Genomic DNA, 25,379 nt, shown 5'->3' on the forward strand with positions numbered 1-25,379 from the left:
AGAACATAGAACAGAAGAGACATATACGGAAGAGAAAAAATGGAGTTTAAGGGGTTTTTTTTTCAATTTTTGTGCTATGACGATGTTAAAACAGCAAAATACTTTGTCATATTTCAATACATCATAGCACACGACTAATCTACACAACATATCAGTTGCTGAATATTAAATATGTAATCGATCAATACCCACGACAATGCTGAATACTGAATATGTAATCGACTAATATGCACGACATTGTTGAATGCTAACGGTGCAAACCACCAATACCCACGTCATTGCTGAATGCTGACGATGCAGACGACCAATCTTCAGGACATTGATACTGGCGATATAATCGACCAATACCCAGGACATTGCTGAATGCTGACGACGTAATCGATCAATCATCAAGACATTGCTGAATACTGGTGATATAATCGACCAATACCCACGTCATTGCTGAATGTTGACGATGCAAACGACCAATCATCAAGACATTGCTGAATGCTGACGATGCAAACGACCAATCATCAAGACATTGCTGAATACTGACGATGCAAACAGCCAATCGTCAAGACATTGCTGAATACTGACGATGCAAACAGCCAATCGTCAAGACATTGCTGAATACTGACGACGTAATCGACCAATACCCAGGACATTGCTGAATGCTGACGATACAAACGACCAATCATCAAGACATTGCTGAATACTGACGATGCAAACAGCCAATCGTCAAGACATTGCTGAATACTGACTATGCAAACGATCAATCGTTAAGACATTGCTTAATACTGACGACGTAATCGACCAATACCCAAGTCATTGCTGAATGCTGACGATGCAGACGACCAATCGTCAAGACATTGCTGAATACTGGCGATACAATCGACCAATACCCACGTCATTGCTGAATGTTGACGATGCAAACGACCAATCATCAAGACATTGCTGAATGCTGACGATACAAACGACCAATCGTCAAGACATTGCTGAATACTGACAATACAAACGACCAATCGTCAAGATATTGCTGAATGCTGACGATACAAACGACCAATCATCAAGACATTGCTGAACACTGACGATGCAAACAGCCAATCTTCAAGACATTGCTGAATACTGACTATGCAAACGACCAATCGTCAAGGCATTGCTTAATACTGACGACGTAATCGACCAATACCCACGTCATTGCTGAATGTTGACGATGCAAACGACCAATCATCAAGACATTGCTGAATGCTGACGATACAAACGACCAATCGTCAAGACATTGCTGAATACTGACAATACAAACGACCAATCGTCAAGATATTGCTGAATGCTGACGATACAAACGACCAATCATCAAGACATTGCTGAACACTGACGATGCAAACAGCCAATCGTCAAGACATTGCTGAATACTGACTATGCAAACGACCAATCGTCAAGGCATTGCTTAATACTGACGACGTAATCGACCAATACCCACGTCATTGCTGAATGTTGACGATGCAAACGACCAATCATCAAGACATTGCTGAATACTGACGATGCAAACGACCAATCGTCAAGACATTGCTGAATGCTGACGATGCAGACGACCAATCGTCAAGACATTGCTGAATACTGGCGATATAATCGACCAATACCCAGGACATTGCTGAATGCTGACGATACAAACGACAAATCATCAAGACATTGCTGAACACTGACGATGCAAACGACCAATCGGCACTGGGGAAAACGCATATTCATTTCCCGCCAGGAAGTAAGCATAAGCCATGGTATTAGGTCAAGTACCCTCACTCACAATGAAGACAAACACACGTACATGTTGATTGTAGCCGGATTGTAGCCTACCACTTAGTCTCAGCATCCATAATTAAAATGTACTGAAGAAATATTTAACTTACTGGTTGAGGGTTTGACGGTATGCCCGAAACCGGGCCAAGCCCGGGGGAAAGCCATGGCTGTAGATGTAGATGATTTATTATTTGAATGATTGACTGTTTGATTGATTGATTGATTGTTTAATCAATTGATTGATTGATTGATTGATTGATTGATTATTTTTTTGATCCGGAGGACTTATTTAACGCCTTTCTCTATGTTACAGTTTCTCACAAAATATCGATTAAGGCCAACCGTTCTTCAGAGCAAGCTGGGTACGTGAATGTACAAGAAGAAAACTTTGATAGCACTCGATAGATACCCAAAACAGCCACATTCCGTGACAGAAAATGTGTACTTCAACAGGCTCACGGAGAAACAGATTTTTCGAAAAGAAAAAAATATAAATAAAACGCCTCTCCACTCTGGCGATGGTGTAGATATTTTTTCTCAAGTAAAATAGCCCGACATTGTTCACAATTCCAAGTTTCCATGCTGACCCCTCCATGTGGAGTGTTCGATCGAAATGCTGGGAATCTTTCAGGAACAGTACATTATTTTAAAAATTTGATCATAAAACAGTATAAAAGAGCTGCACAGTACACAGCCGAAGAGCAATCATGTGACTGTCACATGATCACATTCCGGAAATGATGGCTCCTTTGCCATGCTCAGTCAACCCTTCATAAAGGCTATATCATTCCAAGAGCACTGATCATAAACACGCCCGGTTCATCTATACACCATTACTTTATACCCAAAAGAAAAGGCATAAAAATAAATTAACAAAAAGCGGTAATGTCAAAAAAATACGTTCGCTGTCAGTTTTATTACGTGGACAGGAGAACTTAAGTCAAACATAAAAGTTGTCCATTTTTATGAGTCGCCTATAATTGGCAGAAAAAATCTCCATACCGTAATTATATCGCGATCATATTCTGCTAAATGATGCTTATCAAAATTTAATATTCCTCTACCCTTGTGAAGTTTTTTTTGTTGTTGGCATTAATCCAATATAAATATAATGTTATCTGATGTATATACATTTCCGGGGGATGTAACAAAACGTCTTCATGAGTGTCGCTATAGTCTCAAAAGACATTTCTCTTCCAGACGGGAGGATATTATCCTTTGTTGCCCTTCACACGCCAGTCGATAAAATGTCGCCCAATGACCTTTATCTTAGTATGAATGGTGATGTTTGAATCTTCTTATTTTCGAACTTTTTGCGTAATGTTCTACATACCTCATGGACAACGTCGTCATATAGATATATTGGCGGATATATATCGAAAACCCACGTTTATAGAAGTAACAATATTGCATTCGACGAGCTGGCTAAGCAAATTCCAGTACTGATTGCACCCGATATAGGTTCAAATAACTTTGATTTGTCTGAAAAAATTATTTCGACATTGCTGTTTTCATAAGCGCCATTGACAAAAGCAGCGTAGAAAGCCTAAACAAAGCGGAATTGAAGTAATCTTGCAATAGAACTTAATTCACAGAAAACCTTTTCCCGATATCGACATGCCCTCTTCAAGCTTCGACAAGTATATCTAGACTTGTCATAATGGCAGACACCATCAGCATATATCGAACTCTTTCAATCCACCAATAACGTAAATATTGTAATTCTGTTTCCACCGTCCCAAGACATGAAAGGCTCAGACGGGTCAAAAACGCAGTGTAGGGTTGCTCGTGGCAAAACCTAGGAGAGAAAGTCATCACCATCAAAATGAGACAAGAAAACCATAGCAAACACTGACCGGAAACCGATCTTCCCGCCATTGTTTGCTCTCGCCATCTCGGCGCAGTCTCCCGTTTCTATCAGTTTGCTTTTTGATGATCTTATCAATTCCCAACGCTAGATCAAAGGCGTGGTGAGTGATGAGAGTTCTTCTCTTTCCCCTTCTCCTCCCCACCCCCCTCCCCATATTCTCGCACAAAGTTTGGCGGTTCAGCTAAGTGGGTCGATACCATTAAGAGACTATAATCTGAACATCAGTCAAAACTTTTCCACACAAGCCACAGTGAAATGTGAATAAAACACTGGTTTTTGAATCAACCTGATTTGTGTTTAGCATTTCGCATCATACGAAGATCATTTCACATGAAATCACAGTGGCGTATCTCTATCGTTGAACTGGAACATTCACAGTGTCTCTGGAGAAAATATCACATCCGCGGCACGCCTTGCCATACGTCTCTGACTAGCTTCATCTAACATATTTTAGTGATATGATCTTGCATATCGTTTTTAACTCTGTTTTGTCATTTCACCACCTTGTTTTCCGATCAAAATGACGGCATTTGGATAATGGTGCCTCACTTGAGCACCACGTCAGACACCAGTCTAGCCCTACCCAGTCACAGTATACTGATAGCAAAGTATATATAAACTAGTACTTTGTCTGTCCCGATTCGACTAGTAAGTGGCTTATATCCTGGCTTATCCAGTCCAGGGAAGTGAAAAAGAATATCGATTGCCGATTTTTAAATTTTTGTTAAAATTTTCATATGCCCGACTTTGGGGTTGTACCACGGATTTTCCGATTAAGATTGGAACAAATCTAGACGTCAAAACATTCGTATACCAGCCATCAACTAAATTAGACGTTCATAGACAGTCATAATCACTGAAAAAGTTTAGAACCTTAAGGTGAAGGCGTTTGAATTGGTGGAATCACGCTTACGTCATCGGCAAGTCTTATGTTTTGGTGGCCTGTATGAGCACATGTAGGCAAACTGTTAATTAAGGAAAGAATCCGCTGCTAGAAAATTTCGAGTAATAACCAGGCAGTATGGTGTTTATCGAGATATTTCAGTGAAGAAAGAAAACCAACATAAAGCACCGAGTAGTCTTTAAGCATATGGACTGACACTGCAAAAAATAGGGATCGTTTTGAAAGAAAGACATGAAGTTGAATGGATGAGCCTGTCTGGATTAGTTCAATCTGCTTGGTGATGCGGTTCTTTTGAGAATCTTGACACGGAAAACCTGTTTTAATTTGCAGTGGATGCAAAATGGCTACGTCGCGTTGATAAATTATTCACTGATAAGCTTACAGCCACGGCGTTGAGGTGTCGGTGAATGCTTTTAAAGACGAACTGGATCAGTCCAAATTGGTTAATATCTGTAAAGAGACGTCGGTGATAGGGTTTGCGTGTATGAATATTTGATGCTGTTCAGCTGAGAACACATTAAAGGCGTTTAAAACTACGGCGTAACATAAAGAGCTACAAGCTGAAATATAACAGCGAGTACGAAATAATGGATTGTGGGAGTGAATATCAACTTCCGTCGAGTGCTGGGATCAGACAATTTTTCATCTCGGAGGAATGCACCTTTTTTTTTATTAAGGATACACTACATCAGCTGATGACAAACATGGGTCTGTATTTTTTATCAACTATTTTTTCCACGTCATGTAAAATCCTACTAAAGGTAGTTTACAAGCTTCGACATTCTTTTTTTCGCTTACAAACACACTTTCTTCGACTCTTTCTCCTCCCAGTACGAAAAGTAAAAAAAATAATTTGTTTTTTTCCTTTTTCAATTTAATTTTTTGAAGAATAAAAAAGAAAAGGCCTGCAGTAAAAACGGTTTATAGATGACTGGTTATGGAAAACAAGCGAATTTCACTCGGTGAGATTCAAAGTTGTGTAAAGCGTCAGAAAATTTATTTAGGTAAAGTAAGTCACCCGTGATTTGACTGAAAACTGTACTGTCTAAAGTCAAATAATGAAGGCATAGAGTAATTTTCACATGAAAATTTATTTATCCATCGAATGCTTTACTTAGGCAAAGAGAAATTATCCTTAATTTGTAGGAATGCAAGAAGTATAGTCTTTAGTAAACACGCAAGAGGTATCATCATGGGTAGGTAATGCCAAGTACCAAATCGCAGGTACAGCGCAGGTCGACGTGACTTAACAGAAAATGACGGTAGATGTATTTTTGAGAAGATGATGCATGTCTTTGTATATACTAATATAAGACACACGCGGTACTCCAAATCCGCATATAACTTCCTTCACATAAGTTAGTCTCTATGTCAGTTATTTTTGGAGTGTCTGGTATAACAGAGCAATAAGTCTGTCACAGGAAATAAGAAGTAACTACTCTGCACACTAATGGTTACGAGCGTGACCTTTAACACGGTGAACATGTACACATACCACAAACGACAAAGAGGCGGAGAGGATTAATGAAAATTAAGCTGGAACTTAAGACCTCTCGCTGCTTTGGTGTCTTAACCAAGATGCAAAAGAATCCTTAACTAAATTCCTCTCTTAGAATAGTTAGTAATGACTGGCATAAAAAAGATGACAAGAGCGCGTTTCTCTGCACACACACACAAACACACACACACACAAACACACACACACACACACACACACACACACACATATATATATATATATATATATATATATATATATATATAATATATATATATATATATATATATATATATATATATATATAATATATATATATATATAACCAAGATATCACATATTGCTGGTGACCTCCTCATGTGTCTCCTTTTTTTATTTCCTGAGGATAGAAGAATGCTTGCAAGATAAAAGCGGCATTCCATGTTATAATAGAAACAGTGTGGGACGGTGAAGTCTTTAGTTTTACAATTCAGCTTATTTGGGTTATTAAAAGCTATTACACCGAAAAGGAATTTAATCTGTTTGACCGGTAGTTTACGCAGTACTCAAGAACATATAACTGACACGAGGGTGGCTGTATTGGTGCTTATTTATTTATTTGACAAGTGTTTTCACGATCTACTTCAGTTCCCTTCCCTTTCTTCACTTATACGACAACTGTTCATAAAGGAGTAAAAGTGAAGTGCCGAGGACAAACCGCCGCATTGGTCAATTACCTCACAAACCTCCTGATTTAAGCCAGAGTCGAACCATGCTGCGATATTTATTTATTTATTTGATTGGTGATTGGTCCTCAAGAATATTTCACTTATACAACGGCCGCCAGCATTAAAGTGGGTGGAAACCTGGCAGAGCCCGGGCGAAACCCACGACCGTCCGCAGGGTGTTGCCAGACCTTCCCACGTACGGCCGAAGAGGAAGCCAGCATAAGCTGGACTTGAAGCGACCGCATTGGTGAGAGGCTCCTGGGTCATTACGCTGCGCTAGCGGGCTAACCAACTGAGTCACGGAGGCCCCCATGCTGCGAGAGATGGATTCGAACTTGCGACCTCAATGACCAAGGGCCGGATTGTTTGCCACGAGCAGAAGGCTTAATCGGGATGAGCCAGGGACGGGCAACAAGGATGATGATAAACCTTTTAGTGTCAGGTTGTACCTGATCTAACCACTTTTGGACCTCTGTCTAGCTGTCAGATTGGGGTGTCGCTGGAAATGAATTCCTTTTAAACCATCATGTGAATAACTTCACATGATAAAATATGCACTGTCCGTGTGAGACTATGTTTAAAATTATCTGACCGCCATAACAGTTTCATATATAGGCCTATCTATGTTGACATCTGTCGGATTACTCTTTTGTACATGTTGTTACTTATTTTCCAGGTTGGTTTATTCGGCGTGAATATGTTGTCTGAGTAAATAAAGACAACATATATTTTTGCCGATTCTCTTCTTTTGAATATCTGTTTGTAATGGTCACAGTGTATTTAACTTCTAGAAAGAACTGTGAGTCATCCAAGACTATAAGCGAGTTTGTCATGCCACGGTAAAATCGACCAGGTTTATGTCTACAAGAATTATCAACTGCACGACAGTTTGCAAACCAGAGATACAAAAGACACAAATGTGAAGGTCATGACAACTGACAATGGAAACACCAAATCCGGCATTAGTGGAGAACTCAGTTGTTGGCTCACGGCGTTTGTCAAACAGATTTGTGTTTGACGGTATTTAGCTCACCCATCAACGATCTTTGCCAAAGCCTTTTTTTGTGGTTTCACCAAAAGCGATGTGACTGAGTGTAAAATATTGAAGAATGTTTGATACTCCAGAGAGTGCATCCAGTGAGTCATCTTTCCTGTTATAACCGCCTTAAACCATTTCCGCAGCAGATTTCTGATCCAAAGACAAATGCCGTAATCCCTCCAACACACTCGGAGGATACTGTGATAGAAGCGATTAGCAGACGATCGGAGATCCCGAGTCACATGACTCGACTCGTGTGCGCGTGCTGACGCGTCAGGCGTCCCACGGAGAGTTCACACGCATCTCTTTAGACGAGTGCTCTGAGTAACTCCCTCGTGCTAATGGTGGAAACTAATAAAAACTCTTTCACATAAATAATGCACATCACCGTGGATGTAATGTTACCGATGTCAATATCAGGTGTCTTCATGTGAAATCCTATTCAGTTTCTTGGACGAGTCATGGATCTTTAACAAGATTGTTGTCACTGATGATCTCATGGAAATATCTGCTTAAAAAGAACTGAACGCTGGTCTCAAACGCAGCATAGTTAGCTCTGTAGGATAAACCCGAATATGGTGAAGGAGGACTTAAATTGAACAAAACATTTTGCCTTCCACTTCATATTGTGACTCACAATGGTAGCGCTTGAGAACACTGGAGGGCTGTAGTAACGTGCAGGAAAAAGTGTAAGCTGGCAAATTTGTTAAAAGCTCTTGTTAAACATGTCGAAGTTTCATCTGTAATTTCAGTGTGAAACATCAAGGATGGGACTTTCAACATTCACTCAAGCGTCGTTTGAAGAGTTTCCGAACTGATCGTACAAGAATAATCTCTCTCTCTCTCTCTCTCTCTCTCTCTCTCTCTCTCTCTCTCTCTCTCTCTCTCTCTCTCTCTCTCTCTCTCTCTCGCTCTCTCTCTCAATGTTTGTATTCTTTTTTGTGCGTGTGCGGAGAGAGATGACCACTTGCTTAAGCCGCAATATTTCCCCCTCGCATTTCAGTGAAAAGGAATTCCACTTCTATCAAATAAGGTTGGTTACTATAAATGCCAGCTTAAGCCAAACTGAGAGGAAAAACTGAACGTAACCTCCGATATAGCTTATGTCATCCAAATAAACTATTACTTCGGGGCCTTTTTTGTCCGTCCTCATCGCGCCTATGCAAATTTTCTCGCGCTCCCTCTAGACGGGTCGCCAAGTTATGGCCAAGGAATCCATTCTGCCAATTTAAAGTGAAAACAGCCTATGGGTTTTAAATTGAGGGCGCCATTTAAGGTAAGGATTTACTTCTGTGGATGCAATGAAGCGTGTGATTTCCTCCACTTCACATCGCCAGCACTTTCGGCAAAGAGGCGTCCTTTAAGTTTAGTCTTTATAAAACCATTGTCAACCGCCTGTTCAGTCCTGAATACGCCATTTTCACAGGCTGTCAGCCTTGCACAAGAGACACGCTGAGTTATGGGCCCCATCGAGACATTACCCATTAAATACACACGGCTGGCAGCGACTCTGGTCAACCTTCTCTCACCTCATCTTCCGCAATCCAGAAACAATTATCCCCGATAAAGAACTCAAGCGCACTGATTGCCACGAACAAATTTATATACGACACAATGATTTAATTCGAAACGGCCTTAAAACCACCTGCCTCCTCGAGAAGAATGCGAAAAGAGATTCCATTAACTAACTAGATTATTGCCAAGCAACAATGTTGAAAAACAAGTTATATTCACCCTCGGAGGATAAAGATTCAGCGTCCTTGGATCATGGGGAAAGTGTACTGTATCTCATAGTTGGCAATTTTGAAAGCTTCACTGTTCAAAAGTTATACCCCTCAAATATTAATCTCAAATAAATTAATCTGTTAGATTTAACGGAAAAATCTGTTACCTGAGTTATGCTAGCATGTATTCTGTTATTGCAGCAAATATTCTGTTAAACTGCGGTTGGTCGTGGTTTCCCGGGGCTCTGCCGGATTTCCTCCCACCATAATGCTAGCCGCCGTCGTATAACTGAAATATTCTCTGAGTACGGCATAAGACACCAATCAAATTAATAAATAAAATATTCTGTAAAATATAACACGTATTCTATTAATTCAACACCATCCTGTTCGACCGGCCCGGATAGCACAGTTGGTGGAGCGTCCGCTTCGGGGACCGGTAGATCTAGGATCAATCCTTGATCGAGTCACACCTAAGACTTTAAAAGAGGAAATTGTAACTTCCTCGCTTGGCGTTCAGCATGGAGGGGATAGTGCAACGACTGGTTGACCCGTATCAGTATAATGGCTCGGGCGGGGCCGCCTTACTTGCCTACGGTAAGTCGTCTCAGTGAAACAACACTAATAAAAGAGCGATCAAATATGCAGAAATTCGTTGACAACAATTACAAAGTGAAGGTCAATCAATCGTGTTTTCGGCAGGACTATGAACATGTCGGCATTGGGTCCGGCCTGCTATATACAAGAAGACACCCTAAAGTTGACCGTAATACCGCTGAAGGCTACGTTTAACCCTTATCAAAGAAAATAAGTCATTTATGTGTATATTTAACCCGGTAACAGATATTCCTACCTAAAGTAGGAGTGAATATTAGAGAACATCCATGTAGCTTTCGGCCGAACTGCTTCCGAATTCCTCATTTTGGCAGCCAAAACTTCCCAACAGCGTATGCGCCTTTCTCAAGGTCCATCCTGTGCGTCAACCATGAATCCACAAACTCCACACAAATTCATTAGGTGGGACATAGCGATACAAACAATAAGACTATTTATTCCTTTATTTGTAAGGTATGAGGCAGATCTGGCTCACGTGGCAGGTGTTTCTTACACAACTATAACGATATAACGATACACAAAACAAAAGCACAATCTAAAACCACTGTTGTGTATTTAAAAATGAATATATACAAATTAACTTTTGTGATCAAAAAATACATTCACAAACTTTAAAGACCCATTTTCATCATTTTCATACATATGTGTATACAAACAAGGGGGAACAACAGAGAAAAAAGTTCTGCAGTGATATTCTACCATACACCTTTTAGAATCACAAACGTAATAAAGATTAAAGGCACCAGTTTACATAACACCCCTTTATTTAGGGGTGGAGGATTTTCAAGTTCAGATTAGCCTCTCTTTCAACACACATAATTTTGGTCTCATAGCAACAATGTATCGTATATGAGGCCGCTAAACACCTGGCTTAGGACACCCAACTTAGCACTCCATTAAACGTCCGGCATAGACAACCCGACTATTATGACTAGGGATACAGCTTGCCACCGTGACTCAATGACCCAGGGGGCCTCTCATCTATGCAATCGCTGTGAGTTCAACTCCTGCTCGTGTTGGCCTTCTCTGCGGCTGTACGTTTGCAAGTCTGCAAACAACTCTAATCTGCCAGCAGGTGGTCCCGGGCTCTCCCGGTTTCCTCCCACCATAACGCTGGCCGCCGTCAATAAATACACCAATCAAGAGTAGTACACCTGACATAACATTTTGCTTAACATCTGGACACCTGACATGACACTCCTCCAAACGTTTGCCTTAGGACTCCCAAACATGTCACTCCACTAAACCTCTGGCTTAGGGACACATGGCACTCCACTAAACGCCTGGCTTAGGGACACCTGACATGACATTTCACTAAACATCTAGCTTAGAAGCACCCGACATGACTCTCCACTAATCGTCTGACTTAGGACACCAGACGTGACATTCCACTAGATGTCTGGTTTCTGACACCTAAAATGACACTCCACTAAACGTCTAGGTTAGGACACCTGACATGACTCTTCACTAAATATCGGACTTAGGACATCTGACTTGACATTTCACTAACCATCTGGCTACAGACACCTGAAATGACGCTCAACGTCTGGCTATGGACACTCGACATGACACTCTACTAAAGATCTGAAGACAGGACACTTAATGTTAGGCTGGGATGACACTCAACTAAACATCTGGGTTCGAACACCTGACATGACACTCATCTAAACATATGGCTTAGGACACCAAACATGACACTCCACTTTAACATCTGGCTTAGGACACCAAACATGATACTTCATTTAACATGTGGCTTGGGACTCCTGACATGACACTCCACTTAACATCTAGCTTAGGACACCAAACATGACACTCCACTTAACATGTGACTTGGGACTCCTGACATGACACCCACCTAAACGTCTGGCTTTGGACTCCTGACATGACACTCACTAAACATCTGGCTTATGACACCTGACATGACACTCCACTGAACATCTGGCTTGGGACTCCTGACATGACACTCACCTAAACATCTAGCTTAGGACACCTGACATGACACTCCACTAAACATCTGGCTTGGGACTCCTGACATAACACTCACCTAAACGTATGGCTTAGGAAAATCATGACAATCAGCTAAACATCTAGCTTAGGACATCTGACACGACAATCAGCTGAACATCTAGCTTAGGAAACGAGACATGAAAGTCGGCTAAACATCTAGCTTAGGAAAGCCGACACGTACTTATTGTTGATGAATTCATTTATTTATTTATTTATTTTATATTTAAATGCTATTTTATGCCTTCTGTAGACATGAATATTTCACTTAACTTATACGATAGCAGCCAATATTCAGGTGGGAACAAAATGGGCAGAACCCAGTGGCACCATTGCCGATGACAGACAAATATAAAAAAATTTAATTGAGATAACCATGGCATTGAGCATCTTTTATGCGCCAGATAGTTGATCATCCTTGTCTAGATTCGGAGGAAAACATATCCACCTATCCCCAAAACTTGGCAGGACACTTCGTCATGAGCATCATCTCCTAATCTAATGAAGGCCTGTCGTGATAGCTGAAGTGTAAAACTTCATAACTCAGATGGAGAAGTGCATTTTCTCAGTTCTTGTCGAAAGTCAAAAAGAGCGCTAAGCGTTACAATACAAGCACAATGCCTAACAGGATAATGACTGCGAATGGAAATAAAATAAAAAACATAATATGCGTGGTCAACTTAAAGCCGATTACAGCCCGATCACACAGTCACCTGATAGCTAACCAATCAAAATTTACCATTTATGTGTTCTCATTTTTTTCCAGGTTCAACTAATCATTATCTTTCTTATAAATTGACACACCACGATCATTATCATCTGTCCAACCACCTACTCTGAGACTGTACAATTTATACATATGACAACCACATCAGCATTCACTTGCAGCAACTGACCAATCAAAACATCTGTTAGCCATGTCATGACCAGTCATCACTTGCCCAATCGTCTGCTGTGTACAATCTGTACATATAAAGACCACTAATGGCCGTCACTTGTATCAGCCGACCAATAAGAACATCTGTTGGCCAGATAGCGGTAATAGCAGCCCCTAGGGTGGTTCTGGGGTCCACGGGGTACAGACCAGCACATTCATATAGGTGCTGGGTAACCAGCTGGGAAAACATGAATATGACTGCTAACTTCAGAGCCAGAGAGGATTTGTAAGGGGAAACTTTTGTGTCTATCGTGATTTCATCCAAGTAATCTTCGTCCCAGTCATCTGAAGCCTGCATTAAACAGAAACGAATCGAATTTCATTTGATTTTAATTGTACACTAAGTTCAAGCTTAAGAGATGTTAAAAAACCAAACTAACAAACAATTTCGAGATGCGGTACGAGTCTTGTTGATTTAAACTTCACTTAAACACTGTGAAGACAAGCCCGTGTTTGTTCAAGTTTCAAGCAGTGTAATCTTCTATACAGCCATCTGGTGTACTTTGCTCTCGGCTGTACATGTAGATAGTCGAATAGTTTATAACAGACATTACAGGGGCCTTCGCGGCAGAGGGGGTTAGCGCAATGCCCCAGAAGCCTCTCACCAATGTGGTCACTGTGAATTCAAGTCAAGCTGATGTTGGCTTCCTCTTCGGCCGTACATGGGTCTGTCACCAACCTACGGATGGTTGTGGGTGTCCCCAGGGCTCTGCCCGGTTTCCTCCCACCATAATGCTGTCCGCCATAATACGGCATAAAATATCAATCAAATAAATAAATAAAATATAACAGACTTAACCACCTTATATGACAGAAGATTAACTGCTATGTAACAACACACTCCAAAACGATCCGCTTATACAATGGCAGTCAGTTTTGTGGCCAGAAGAAACCACAGTGTCTGGGGTAAACCACCAAAGTTTGGTAGGTTACTGACAAACTTTCCCGTGTGTGACACACATGTACTGACTTGCATCTCACATTGACGGAAGACAAGTGGTCTTCATCTAACATATTAGAGACTGTGCAGACGGCCGTAGAAACACTTGGTCAGTTATTGTCACCAGCATCCTCAAACCAATATTCCTTGTCAACAATTGAGAATATGACACTCGAGGCCATGCGTTCAGAGCAAATAAGATGCTTGGTTGTAGAGATGTTGATAGCATGTACTCGCCCTGCCATAAGAAGACACTTAATGACTCGCGGTCATAATATGACTGAAACATTTGTTAAGTATGGCATAAAACCTTTAAAGGGATGCAGAATTGATTTTGATTGGCTGGCGTGAGAGATAGGTAAGTCCAGGTTATGCCTTGTCTCAACTGGATTTTAGGCAGGGTACATTTATTCAAACGTGATCAAGGACCAATGTTTAACCTAAGAAATCCTATCTCCACTGTCTTCTTATCAGAGTCGATTCTGTGTCACTCTGTACCACTGTGTATCACTGCGTTTCACTCTGTATCACTGTGTTTCACTCTGTATCACTGTGTACCACTCTGTATCACTGTGTATCACTGTGTACCACTGTGTATCACTGTGTATCATTGTGTATCACTGTGTACCACTCTGTATCACTGTGTACCACTCTGTATCACTGTGTACCACTCTGTATCACTGTGTATCACTCTGTATCACTGTGTACCACTCTGTATCACTGTGTATCACTGTGTATCATTGTGTATCACTGTGTACCACTGTGTATCACTGTGTATCACTGTGTATTCTGTAGGTTTCCTGATTCCGATTAAACCCATCTGATCACCATCATATATAAACATGTCTATATGAACAAAGATATCCTGAAGTACACGACAATGTTAGCACACATAAGAACAAGAATATTTTAACACAAATTACAGACACATTTTAAAAATACAGTAAAAGCAGACCCTGGAATCATGCTGTCATCAAAAAGGACACCTTCCCACCATTCCCAACAAAAAATATCTTATACTGCTACATTCTTTGTAACATAAACATGTGAAAATATGAAAGAAACCTTAAACTTTTTCTTGACATCATCAATCAGAGGAAAAAGAGGGTCAAAAATTCATAAAATCCTCAAGTATATACCTAAGGTCTGAGAATGACAAAATACAACATAATCTGACCATCACACTGATACATACCTCTGCTCTAAAGTACTTCAGAATAACATCTGAGAAGGACAAAATACAACATAATCTGACCACCACACTGATACATACCTCTGCTCTAAAGTACTTCAGAATAACATCTGAGAATGACAAAATACAACATAATCTGACAACCACACTGATACATACTTCTGGTCTAAAGTACTTCAGAATAACATCTGAGAATGACAAAATACTACATAATCTGACCACCACACTGATACATACCTCTGCTCTAAAGTACTTCAGAATAACATCTGAGAAGGACAAAATACAACATAATCTGACCACCACACTGATACATACCTCTGCTCTAAAGTACTTCAGAATAACATCTGAGAAGGACAAAATACAACATAATCTGACCACCACAATGATACATACCTCTGGTCTAAAGTACTTCAGAATAACATCTGAGAAGGACAAAATACACCATAATCTGACCACCACACTGATACATACCTCTGGTCTAAAGTACTTCAGAATAACATCTGAGAAGGACAAAATACAACATAATCTGACCACCACACTGATACATACCTCTGGTCTAAAGTACTTCAGAATAACATCTGAGAATGACAAAATACAACATAATCTGACCACCACACTGATACATACCTCTGGTCTAAAGTACTTCAGAATAACATCTGAGAAGGACAAAATACAACATAATCTGACCACCACACTGATCAAGAAGATAGGGGAAAGAAATCGCCGCAGGAAAACCAGTGCTCTCTTTGCGTTTTCTAAAAAGCAGAAGATTCACAAATACATTATTCACGCTGTTCTTGAAGGGTAAGACACTGATATACATCATGTTGTATGGACCAGTGTCCATTACCAGCAGTCAGAACAGGTGCACAATCTGTTCATTCAATAATCACAGACTACATCCAGCAGCAGTCAATATATCGTATATATATATATATATATATATATATATATATATATATATATATATATATTATATATATATATATACATATATATATATATATATATATATATATTAAAATATTAAAGGAGGGATAAGAAAAATAATGGAAAATTTTCTGTAATAGATCACCTTGATTTTGAATATATCACTTAGATTACAGTGATCAGGTTCATGAATTTAGGTAACCCATATATATATTTAAATAAGTCATGCTTAACTCCACAGTCTTGAAAAATCAAATACATTCTGAAACTTATTTTTGCACAGCAATGTACACAGCACACATATATAACATACCAAAGATTTTAAAAATGGTACTTGAAGCTGCCTCGCTTGACTCTCGGCACTGAGAGGTTACAGCAAGGTAACATGACTGGTAGGTCCTGTGTCCGTATAATGCCAACGGGTGGGGTGTCATGTCTGGTGTCTTTGGCATGATACTTAAGTGACGGCAGCACTTTGGCGGCATGAACTTACCATGCCACAAGAGCACACAGTACATGTACACACATCTAATGACTCCTCGTCATGACTTTAAAACTGATAAGTACGGCGTTAAACCACAAGCCTACCCACATATATTACCTACAATGTCAATAAATGTATACGTACAGATGTAAAATAAATACTGACCTATATTCGCTTTGGCCATCACATACATGAGTCCAACATATGATTTACTCTTATCAACACTGAAACAGAAACAGACAAGTTTTGTTCATCATTTTCAAAGTAATGTGTAAAAATCTTTCTTGGATCAGACATACATGTAAAAGGCACAGCCATCCTACTGCAGAGTTACAACTTACAGTCACCGCCTGAGGCTGAGGTGTTCAAGTAATATGATCACCCAGTCTAGGCTGTCTTTTGTCACAGAGGTTGCCAAAGGCGGTAACTGACTAACACAGTGGTTTCATTCTTTGACAAGAGTCATTTGTTTCATGAAATCGCTGTTTAAACGACAAATTTTTCTAAAATATTAACATTCAGTTTAATTAATAAGTACACAACACACCTGTATAGGTTTGTAAAACTATGTATTTCAGTAATATATTAGCGATATTCATGTGGTCTTACATGAAGATGTTACACATGGTGCCTTGGCAACTACATAAGTTTATCACATACGTTTACTTCATATTATCATCTATGTTTGCATTAACCAATTTAGTAAGTTTTTCGAACAGAGTTTAAAGGTACCCATTAATTTAAATTATGTTAGCCTGAAAGAAAACTGCAAATTTATCTGTTTATATAGCCTTCAAACACTTTTTACCAGCAGAACTTGATCTATTGAGGGGCTCAAGGAAATTGATATTCCTCAACATGGCAATTTCTCTGAAGAAATATAACAAGCTGAAAAAAGATCCCCAGCAATGTACTGCTGTAAGTATACAATTCTGTGCAGATACATTTGAAACAACTCATTTAGAAGCTTTAATAGATATTTTCTGATTATTTTTGCTTTTGATAAATTTGCTTGAAAAAATAAACCCATTAGCTCGTAAAATTTAATCCGCCATGCTGAAAATGGAAAGATATTTGTTTTAGATAGTTGGGTCAAAGGGCGTTATGCTCGATGTCAGTACCACAAAAAGACAGTGCGATGATGGCCTCACTCAGCTTCCATAGAAAGGTTTAACAGGACCAGCTTTCGGGTGCTTAGACTAGCAGTAGCAAATGAGGAATACACAGTAGGAAATGAGGAATACACAGTAGCTAATGAGGAATACACAGTAGCTAATGAGGAATACACAGTAGGAAATGAGGAATACACAGTAGCTAATGAGGAATACACAGTAGGAAATGAGGAATACACAGTAGCTAATGAGGAATACACAGTAGCTAATGAGGAATACACAGTAGCTCAGATGGTAGAGAGCTGAACTACAGACATAGAGACCCCATTTCAAATCCTGAAGAGTCAAGCAACCACTTTTTAAATGGATTCTGCTGAATTAGTATCCCACTTGAACACCCGGTACATGCCACTTGAACACCCGGTACATGCCAACTGAACACCCGGTACATGCCAACTGAACACCTGGTACATGCCACCTGAACACCCGGTACATGTCAACTGAACACCTGGTACATGCCAACTGAATGTCAACTGAACACCCGGTACATGCCACTTGAACACCCGGTACATGCCACCTGAACACCCGGTACATGCCAACTGAACACCCGGTACATGCCACCTGAACACCCGGTACATGCCAACTGAACACCCGGTACATGTCACCTGAACACCCGGTACATGCCAACTGAACACCCGGTACATGCCAACTGAACACCTGGTACATGCCAACTGAACACCCGGTACATGCCAACTGAACACCCGGTACATGCCAACTGAACACCTGGTACATGCCAACTGAACACCCAGTACATGCCAACTGAACACCCGGTACATGCAAACTGAACACCCGGTACATGTCACCTGAACACCCGGTACATGCCAACTGAACACCCAGTACATGCCAACTGAACACCTGGTACATGCCAACTGAACACCCAGTACATGCCAACTGAACACCCGGTACATGCCAACTGAACACCCAGTACATGCCAACTGAACACCTGGTACATGCCAACTGAACACCCGGTACATGCCAACTGAACACCCGGTAAATGGCAACTGAACACCCGGTACATGTCACCTGAACACCCGGTACATGCCAACTGAACACCCGGTACATGCCAACTGAACACCCGGTACATGCCACTTGAACACCTGGTACATGCCACCTGAACACCCGGTACATGCCACTTGCATCTCTCACTGCTCATCACATACAATACACACACACACACACAAAGCTACCTGTCCCAATGATCAGGTGTAACTGTGGATGTCTGATCACCAACCTCTCACTGCTCATCACAGTACACACACACAAAGTTACCTGTCCCAATGGTCAGGTGTAACTGGGATGTCTGTACACACACACACAATGTTACCTGTCCCAATGATCAGGTGTAACTGTGGGATGTTTGATCACTGATCTCTCTCTGTTAATCAGATACAGTACACACACACAATGTTACCTGTCCCAATAATCAGGTGTAACTGTGGGATGTTTGATCACTGATCTCTCTCTGTTAATCAGATACAGTACACACACAAAGTTACCTGTCCCAATTATCAGGTGTAACTGTGGGATGTCTGATCATTGACCTCTCACTGCTCATCACATACAGTACACACACAAAGTTACCTGTCCCAATGATCAGGTGTAACTGGGATGTCTGTACACACACACAATGTTACCTGTCCCAATGATCAGGTGTAACTGTGGGATTTCTGATCATTGATCTCTCACTGCTCATCACATACAGTACACACACACAAAGTTACGTGTCCCAATGATCAGGTGTAACTGTGGGATGTCTGATCACTGATCTCTCACTACTCATCACATACAGTACACATGCACAATGTTACCTGTCCCAATGGTCAGGTGTAACTGGGATGTCTGAACACACACAAAGTTACCTGTCCCAATGATCAGGTGTAACTGGGATGTCTGTACACACACACAATGTTACCTGTCCCAATGATCAGGTGTAACTGTGGGATGTCTGATCACTGATCCTTCGCTGCTCATCACATACAGTACACACAAACAAAGTTACCTGTCCCAATTATCAGCTGTAACTGTGGGACGTCTGATCACTGATCTCTCTCTGTTCATCACATATAGTACACATGCACAATGTTACCTGTCCCAATGATCAGGTGTAATTGTGGGATGTCTGACCATTGACCTCTCACTGTTCATCACATACAGTACACATGCACAAAGTTACCTGTCCCAATGATCAGGTGTAACTGTGGGATGTCTCATCATTGATCTCTCACTGCTCATTACATACAGTACACATGCACAAAGTTACCTGTCCCAATGATCAGGTGTAACTGTGGGATGTCTGATCATTGACCTCTCACTGCTCATCACATAGAGAATACCCATGCTGCACATCGTTACAAAAGCTGCATCACTGATAACTCCTTCAATAAATCAAAAAATAATTCATATTTAAGAGTCTTAACAAAGATCTTAAAACTTTATATGTAAGCAGGAGAAGAAAAACATAGTTTAGTAGAACCAAACACGGGAAAGTGAATTACACTCACTTCAAATATTAACAGGAAAGTTTTTCCTACACATCATCTCATTTTTCACACATTATAAGCATATACAAATTAAGCTTAGCCTCTGCAGGTAAAACTGATAACTGTGAGCTGTACACGATGGTGGTTAATATTTATTTGAGTAGTGTTTCATACCATACTCATGAATAGTTAACTTATATGGAGGCAGTCAGCATTATAGCAGGAGGAAACCTGGCAGGACTCCAGGGAAACCCGCAGATAGCTGGCAGACCTTCCCATGGATGATCAAAGAGGAAACCTGCATGAGCTATATTCGAACTCACAGCAATCCCACTGGGGACAGGCTCCTGGGTCTTTGTAGTGAAATACAGCATGTTCTGTTTTTTGTCACACAGCATGTTCTGTCTTTTGTCACACAGCATGTTCTGTCTTTTGTCACACAGCATGTTCTGTCTTTTGTCACCAAATGAAACAGGGCTGACAAGTCAAATGACAGTTTTAAGTGTCACATGAATTTCACTTTTCTGCAAAATGATCAGAATGGCAGATATCCCCGAAATCTTTATTGCGAAATATAAAATGAACATATAAATCTTTGAAATCGAAAATAGCAAAAATCTGTGTGTCCATGTACATAAAGTTGAAATGAGCATTCGATCAAGAGTTTAGACTAACACTGTCCAGTAATCAGACCTAAAATCGGGCAAAAAAGATCAGTGTCTGAGTGGCACTTGAACCTTAAGGTCACGCATGTGCAATCTGGGCAATCGGGTCAAAGATTTGTCTTTGAACTGAAGAGTGAAGGAGCACTGATTGGGTAATATTGCCACACAGATATTTTAAGTTTTTAGATTTCTGAACTGTTATTTTGCATCTACATGTAGTTAAAATATATCAGATTTTTGTCTGTTTTGGATAGAACTGAAAACTTTTACTACCCACCCCTATGAGGTTACCAAGGTGACAAAATGCTATGACTTCACTTCCAGCAACCACAATTCACAAAAATGTTGGTCACGGCAGGTTGATTTAGTGATATGAAGAGAAAAATGCAAGCTGCATATGGTGGTATGGCATGATACCACGCGAAAGATAGGGGGTACATGTATATATTTTGGGGGTGAAGTTGACAAATTTATTACATAAATAGTAAGGAAAATCAATGCACCCGTGTAACACTGTAGACAGTGTGTTGGCGAGTGGGGTATAAGGGAGACTACTCCGTCACTTACCGTCATTTGACATCCACATCATGTTGTGGACTCCTATAGCCAACAACAGTACAGCAAACACAAACCTGTCCAAGAAGAGACCAAAAAAAACAACAAATCACAAAACAATCAGAAAGGCTGTGGGGAACTTGTACAGTTAATATAAGCTGGTGTTTTAAAATGTATCTACTGGACCTCAACTCCTCGTCTGAAATATGACTTGACTCAAATATGACCAACTATGTCACGGGTACCTCTACATTTGGATGAAGGCTTATTAAATGGACGGTTATCAAATTTTATTTACTTAAAGAAAAAGACCTCTAAGAGTATAAGTAAGCATCACTGGATAGACCACTTAAAACTATGCATGAAAAGACTTTCATTTATTTTTTTTCTATTTTCTTCAAGAGATTTTACACGTAGACAAACATTTTAATTATAAGGTGGGCTATCACTTCACAGGGACTTTTTCCAACTGTACGCATAACATTAAATGTTGAAATATATCCTTCTCTACATGAGTAAGGATTAATTTAATGAAATAATGTTCTTAAAAACTCTTTCTGTTTGGGGAGTGTAAGGGAAAAAATGCTATAGGACATCAGAGATCCTAAACACTGTGAGTATAGCCAATATGACCCACCATAGAATTCAACCATCTGAATGACTAACACTCTTCAAAAAATCTGGGTAAAACAATGAGAGGACTTTTGCGCATTGTTTTCAGTTGTCTGTCTGAGGACTCTTACTTTAAATTTAGCTTTCGTTTAATTTAACAAATGAGTTTATGTGAGACTTGGTAGACAATATCAAAAGTACACATCCATGTTTACATTGTATGACAAAGAAAATTCACACTTCAATGGCAATATATGCATGAGATATATTTTCTCCTCCACCAATAAACTATTACTGCCATCAGATCAGTAAATTTTTGTCCATTTTATCTGTTTATGAACTCCAATAAAATAAATCCCAAAATTAAAAGAACACAAAGAAAAGGAAAATCTCGATATTTTCAAACAGCAAAGGTCACTGCTAAAATGTAATCAACTACTGTTAAAAGTTATATATTCTGCAATTCAGCAGTCTTTTGTCAGCTTTGTCATGATATACTGGTACAGACTGCTACTCTAAAACTGATGCAGTACAAATCAGAGATAAAATCGAAACAATCTTACTGACCATTTGGAGGAGGTGGATTCCTCAAGAACCAGGGTAATTCCCAGCCCCAGGGTGATGATATAACAGACTCCAGAGAAAGAGAGGACCAGACCCTGAAATATTGATACACAAGCAGGTACAGTTACCCTTAATGCAAGATGAAACTTTATAAACAGTACTAGAAGTACACCAATGTGGAGAAGTACATGCATGACACTTTCGAAGTAAATTTTCCAGCAGCATCATCCCTTCTGTATAATGACTGGCCCCAGGTACATATGAAAAAGCCTGTCACTACAGTCCGATGTCCACATTTTGCAGAACTACATGTACATTTGTTTTCACAGCATTTATCATGTGTTCTTTTGTATTGCCAAGTATGCTAGCAGATTAAAAAACACCCTTAAATCTGTGTTTGTTGAATTGACCTACAAAAGAAGAAGTCATCAACAATGTTCATAGCTGTTGTCAATGTTGTGCACCAGACAAAACTAACAATTTTAACATTTCGTGTCTGTACACAGGCAGTGTCATGAATTTTTACAATGCCAAGATCAGCACAAAGCAAAATTTTTTTATTTGATTGGTGTTTTACGCCGTACTTAAGAATATTTCACTAATACGACGGCGGTCAGCATTATGGTGGGAGGAAACTGGTCAGAGCCCGGGTGAAACCCACAACCCTCCGCAGGTTCCTGGCAAGCCTTCCCACTTATGGCCGCACAAAGCAATACGGCATACTTTGACAATGACACTTTACATGTATACTCATCATGGTCAGAATCGGCTTAATTACACGGCTGAACGGAGCAACAGAAACCATCCATGCATACCTTCCATTTCCAGAGATCCTCATCATCAGCTGATTCAAGCCTCTCTGTGAAAAACTCACTCAGCTTCAGCATCCATAACAATAACTGTATCACCTTGAGTGCAGAGTAACAAGTAATTCGTCATTAACTGCACGCGGATGAAATTTATTTATTCATTTATTTCACTGATGTTTTATGTCGTACTCAAGAACATTTCATTGCAACGAACAGCAACATGAGGAAAGCGGGCTTTGCCTCGTTGGAAATCAACCGCCATCCGCAGATTGCTGCAACACTTTCCCACATACGACTGGAGAGGAAGCCAGCATGAACTGGACTTGAATTTAAGCGCATCGGTGGGAGGCTACTTGGTCATTGTACCGTGCTGGCGTGTTGACTCCCTCGGTCACGGAGTCCCTATAAAAAATCAGTCTTATATCATAACGGGATACATTGCTGACATAAACATTGCTACCTGTAATACTTGACATGAACCGAAATATTTTCTAAAAGAACTTTATTTGAAAGTTAAATTTAAACTTAAAACTTCAACAAACATCTTATATTAAAGGTTCCATGTATATCAGACAGATATGATACACTTACAAAACCTGCAATTTATTTCACTCACATTTAATAGCGCTTCAAAATACTAGACTACAACACACAATTTTCACCCACCTCAGCGACAAGAAGGACTGGCTCTGTCAGCCATAACACTTTGTCATACAGCCAGATGATTGGCCAGGGCGTTAGATTCACAGGCAACAGAACCAGGCAGACAAGAGTTGTTACTTGTAAGTAGGGTATGACTGAGTACTTAAAAATAAACACAGAATGACCCCCAAGTTTAGGAAACAATTCACAGTTTAAAACATAACTTTTTTTGTTTGTTAGGCTTGTGCTGATTAAAGTTATTATTTTCAAATACACCAATGCTATTAAGAAAACAACACACTGCTAATGGACAACAAGTTCTATTCATTCATTTATTTATTTATTTATTGGTGTTTTACGCTGCATTCAAGAATATTTCACTTATACAATGGCAGCCAGCCTTATTGTGGGAGGAAACTGGGCAGAGCCAGAGGGGAAATCCATGACCATACGATAACAACTTCTAGGCTTGACGTGAAGCTATGGTTTCTTGATGGGGGGTAGGGTGGGGGGTGGGGGTTAGGGGGGTGTATGGGGAGGTGTAGCTGGGAGAAGAGGCTGCAAAGAAAGTGTGTAGGGGGTATGTTGATCCAGAAGCCTGTTCGAGTGTGCTGGTTTGAATGCGGGTGTGTGAGGGATATTCCTGCACCTGTTGGTGAAATACGTAAGTTTCGTTACGATGAATGTCAGAATTTTAAAATAGCACACTGAGTCCATCTAGATGGACTAGCAAAAGAGAGTCCTACTGCTTTCTTCAATTTCTATTTGGTTACATTTCCTGGCAGGATTTTCAGCAGGGTGCAGTAATTAGTTTGCACGTACAAAGTTAAACGATTATCAATTAAAGCCAACTCCAAAAGCTGCTGCGAGCACATGTGACTTTCTGCAAATTACTGTGATGTTGTTGTTGCATCCGATATTGATGCCTACCAAAACTTTTGGGATACTTTCTCCTACGACACAGTTCAGACAGATCAAAAGCGAAAATCGCAAGACGACATCAGTGCCACAAAACGATCCATACAACGGAACTGTTACCAAGGCGACGAACGGCAAGAACTCCACAAAAAACCAACAGCCCAAACACATGGTTTGTTTACAGAATGAAGAATTAAAAATAGCGCGCCCCTGTCGAACTTCCGGGAGTCGAGATTTGGAACAGCATCCTTATAAGTCATACAAAGTTGTTATATTTGAATGTTTCACAAGACAGCTTTACCAGTTCTTTAAAAATTAACTTCATGTGTTTCCCAAGACGATAGT

General features: G+C 40.2%; 1 protein-coding gene across 1 annotated transcript; it reads right to left on the bottom strand.

Annotated features, from left to right (window-relative positions):
• Positions 1–10,370: 10,370 nt before the first annotated feature.
• LOC135477135 (uncharacterized) lies at positions 10,371–25,243 on the bottom strand. Its single transcript, XM_064757289.1, has 9 exons — positions 25,047–25,243; positions 24,141–24,278; positions 23,481–23,573; positions 22,669–22,760; positions 21,502–21,566; positions 20,050–20,164; positions 16,783–16,841; positions 15,831–15,958; positions 10,371–13,363 (listed from the first exon to the last, which is right to left on the bottom strand). The coding sequence occupies exons 1-9, from the start codon at positions 25,203–25,205 to the stop codon at positions 13,055–13,057; spliced, it is 1,158 nt and encodes a 385-aa protein (XP_064613359.1). The 5' UTR covers positions 25,206–25,243; the 3' UTR covers positions 10,371–13,054.
• Positions 25,244–25,379: the final 136 nt, after the last annotated feature.

The sequence above is a fragment of the Liolophura sinensis genome, chromosome 10 (genome assembly GCF_032854445.1).
Source record: "Liolophura sinensis isolate JHLJ2023 chromosome 10, CUHK_Ljap_v2, whole genome shotgun sequence".
Lineage (NCBI taxonomy): Eukaryota > Metazoa > Mollusca > Polyplacophora > Chitonida > Chitonidae > Liolophura > Liolophura sinensis.

Bases quoted from the DNA above. Each gene is read 5' to 3' on its own strand.
- LOC135477135 (XM_064757289.1), bottom strand. From the start codon at position 25,205: ATGTGTTTGGGCTGTTGGTTTTTTGTGGAGTTCTTGCCGTTCGTCGCC. The intron at 16,842-20,049 runs GTAACTTTGTGC...TTTCTGTTTCAG, and splicing joins ACACCTGATCATTGGGACAG to TGTTGATAAGAGTAAATCAT. The intron at 13,364-15,830 runs GTATGTATCAGT...TGTTTAATGCAG, and splicing joins TGAAGTACTTTAGACCAGAG to GCTTCAGATGACTGGGACGA.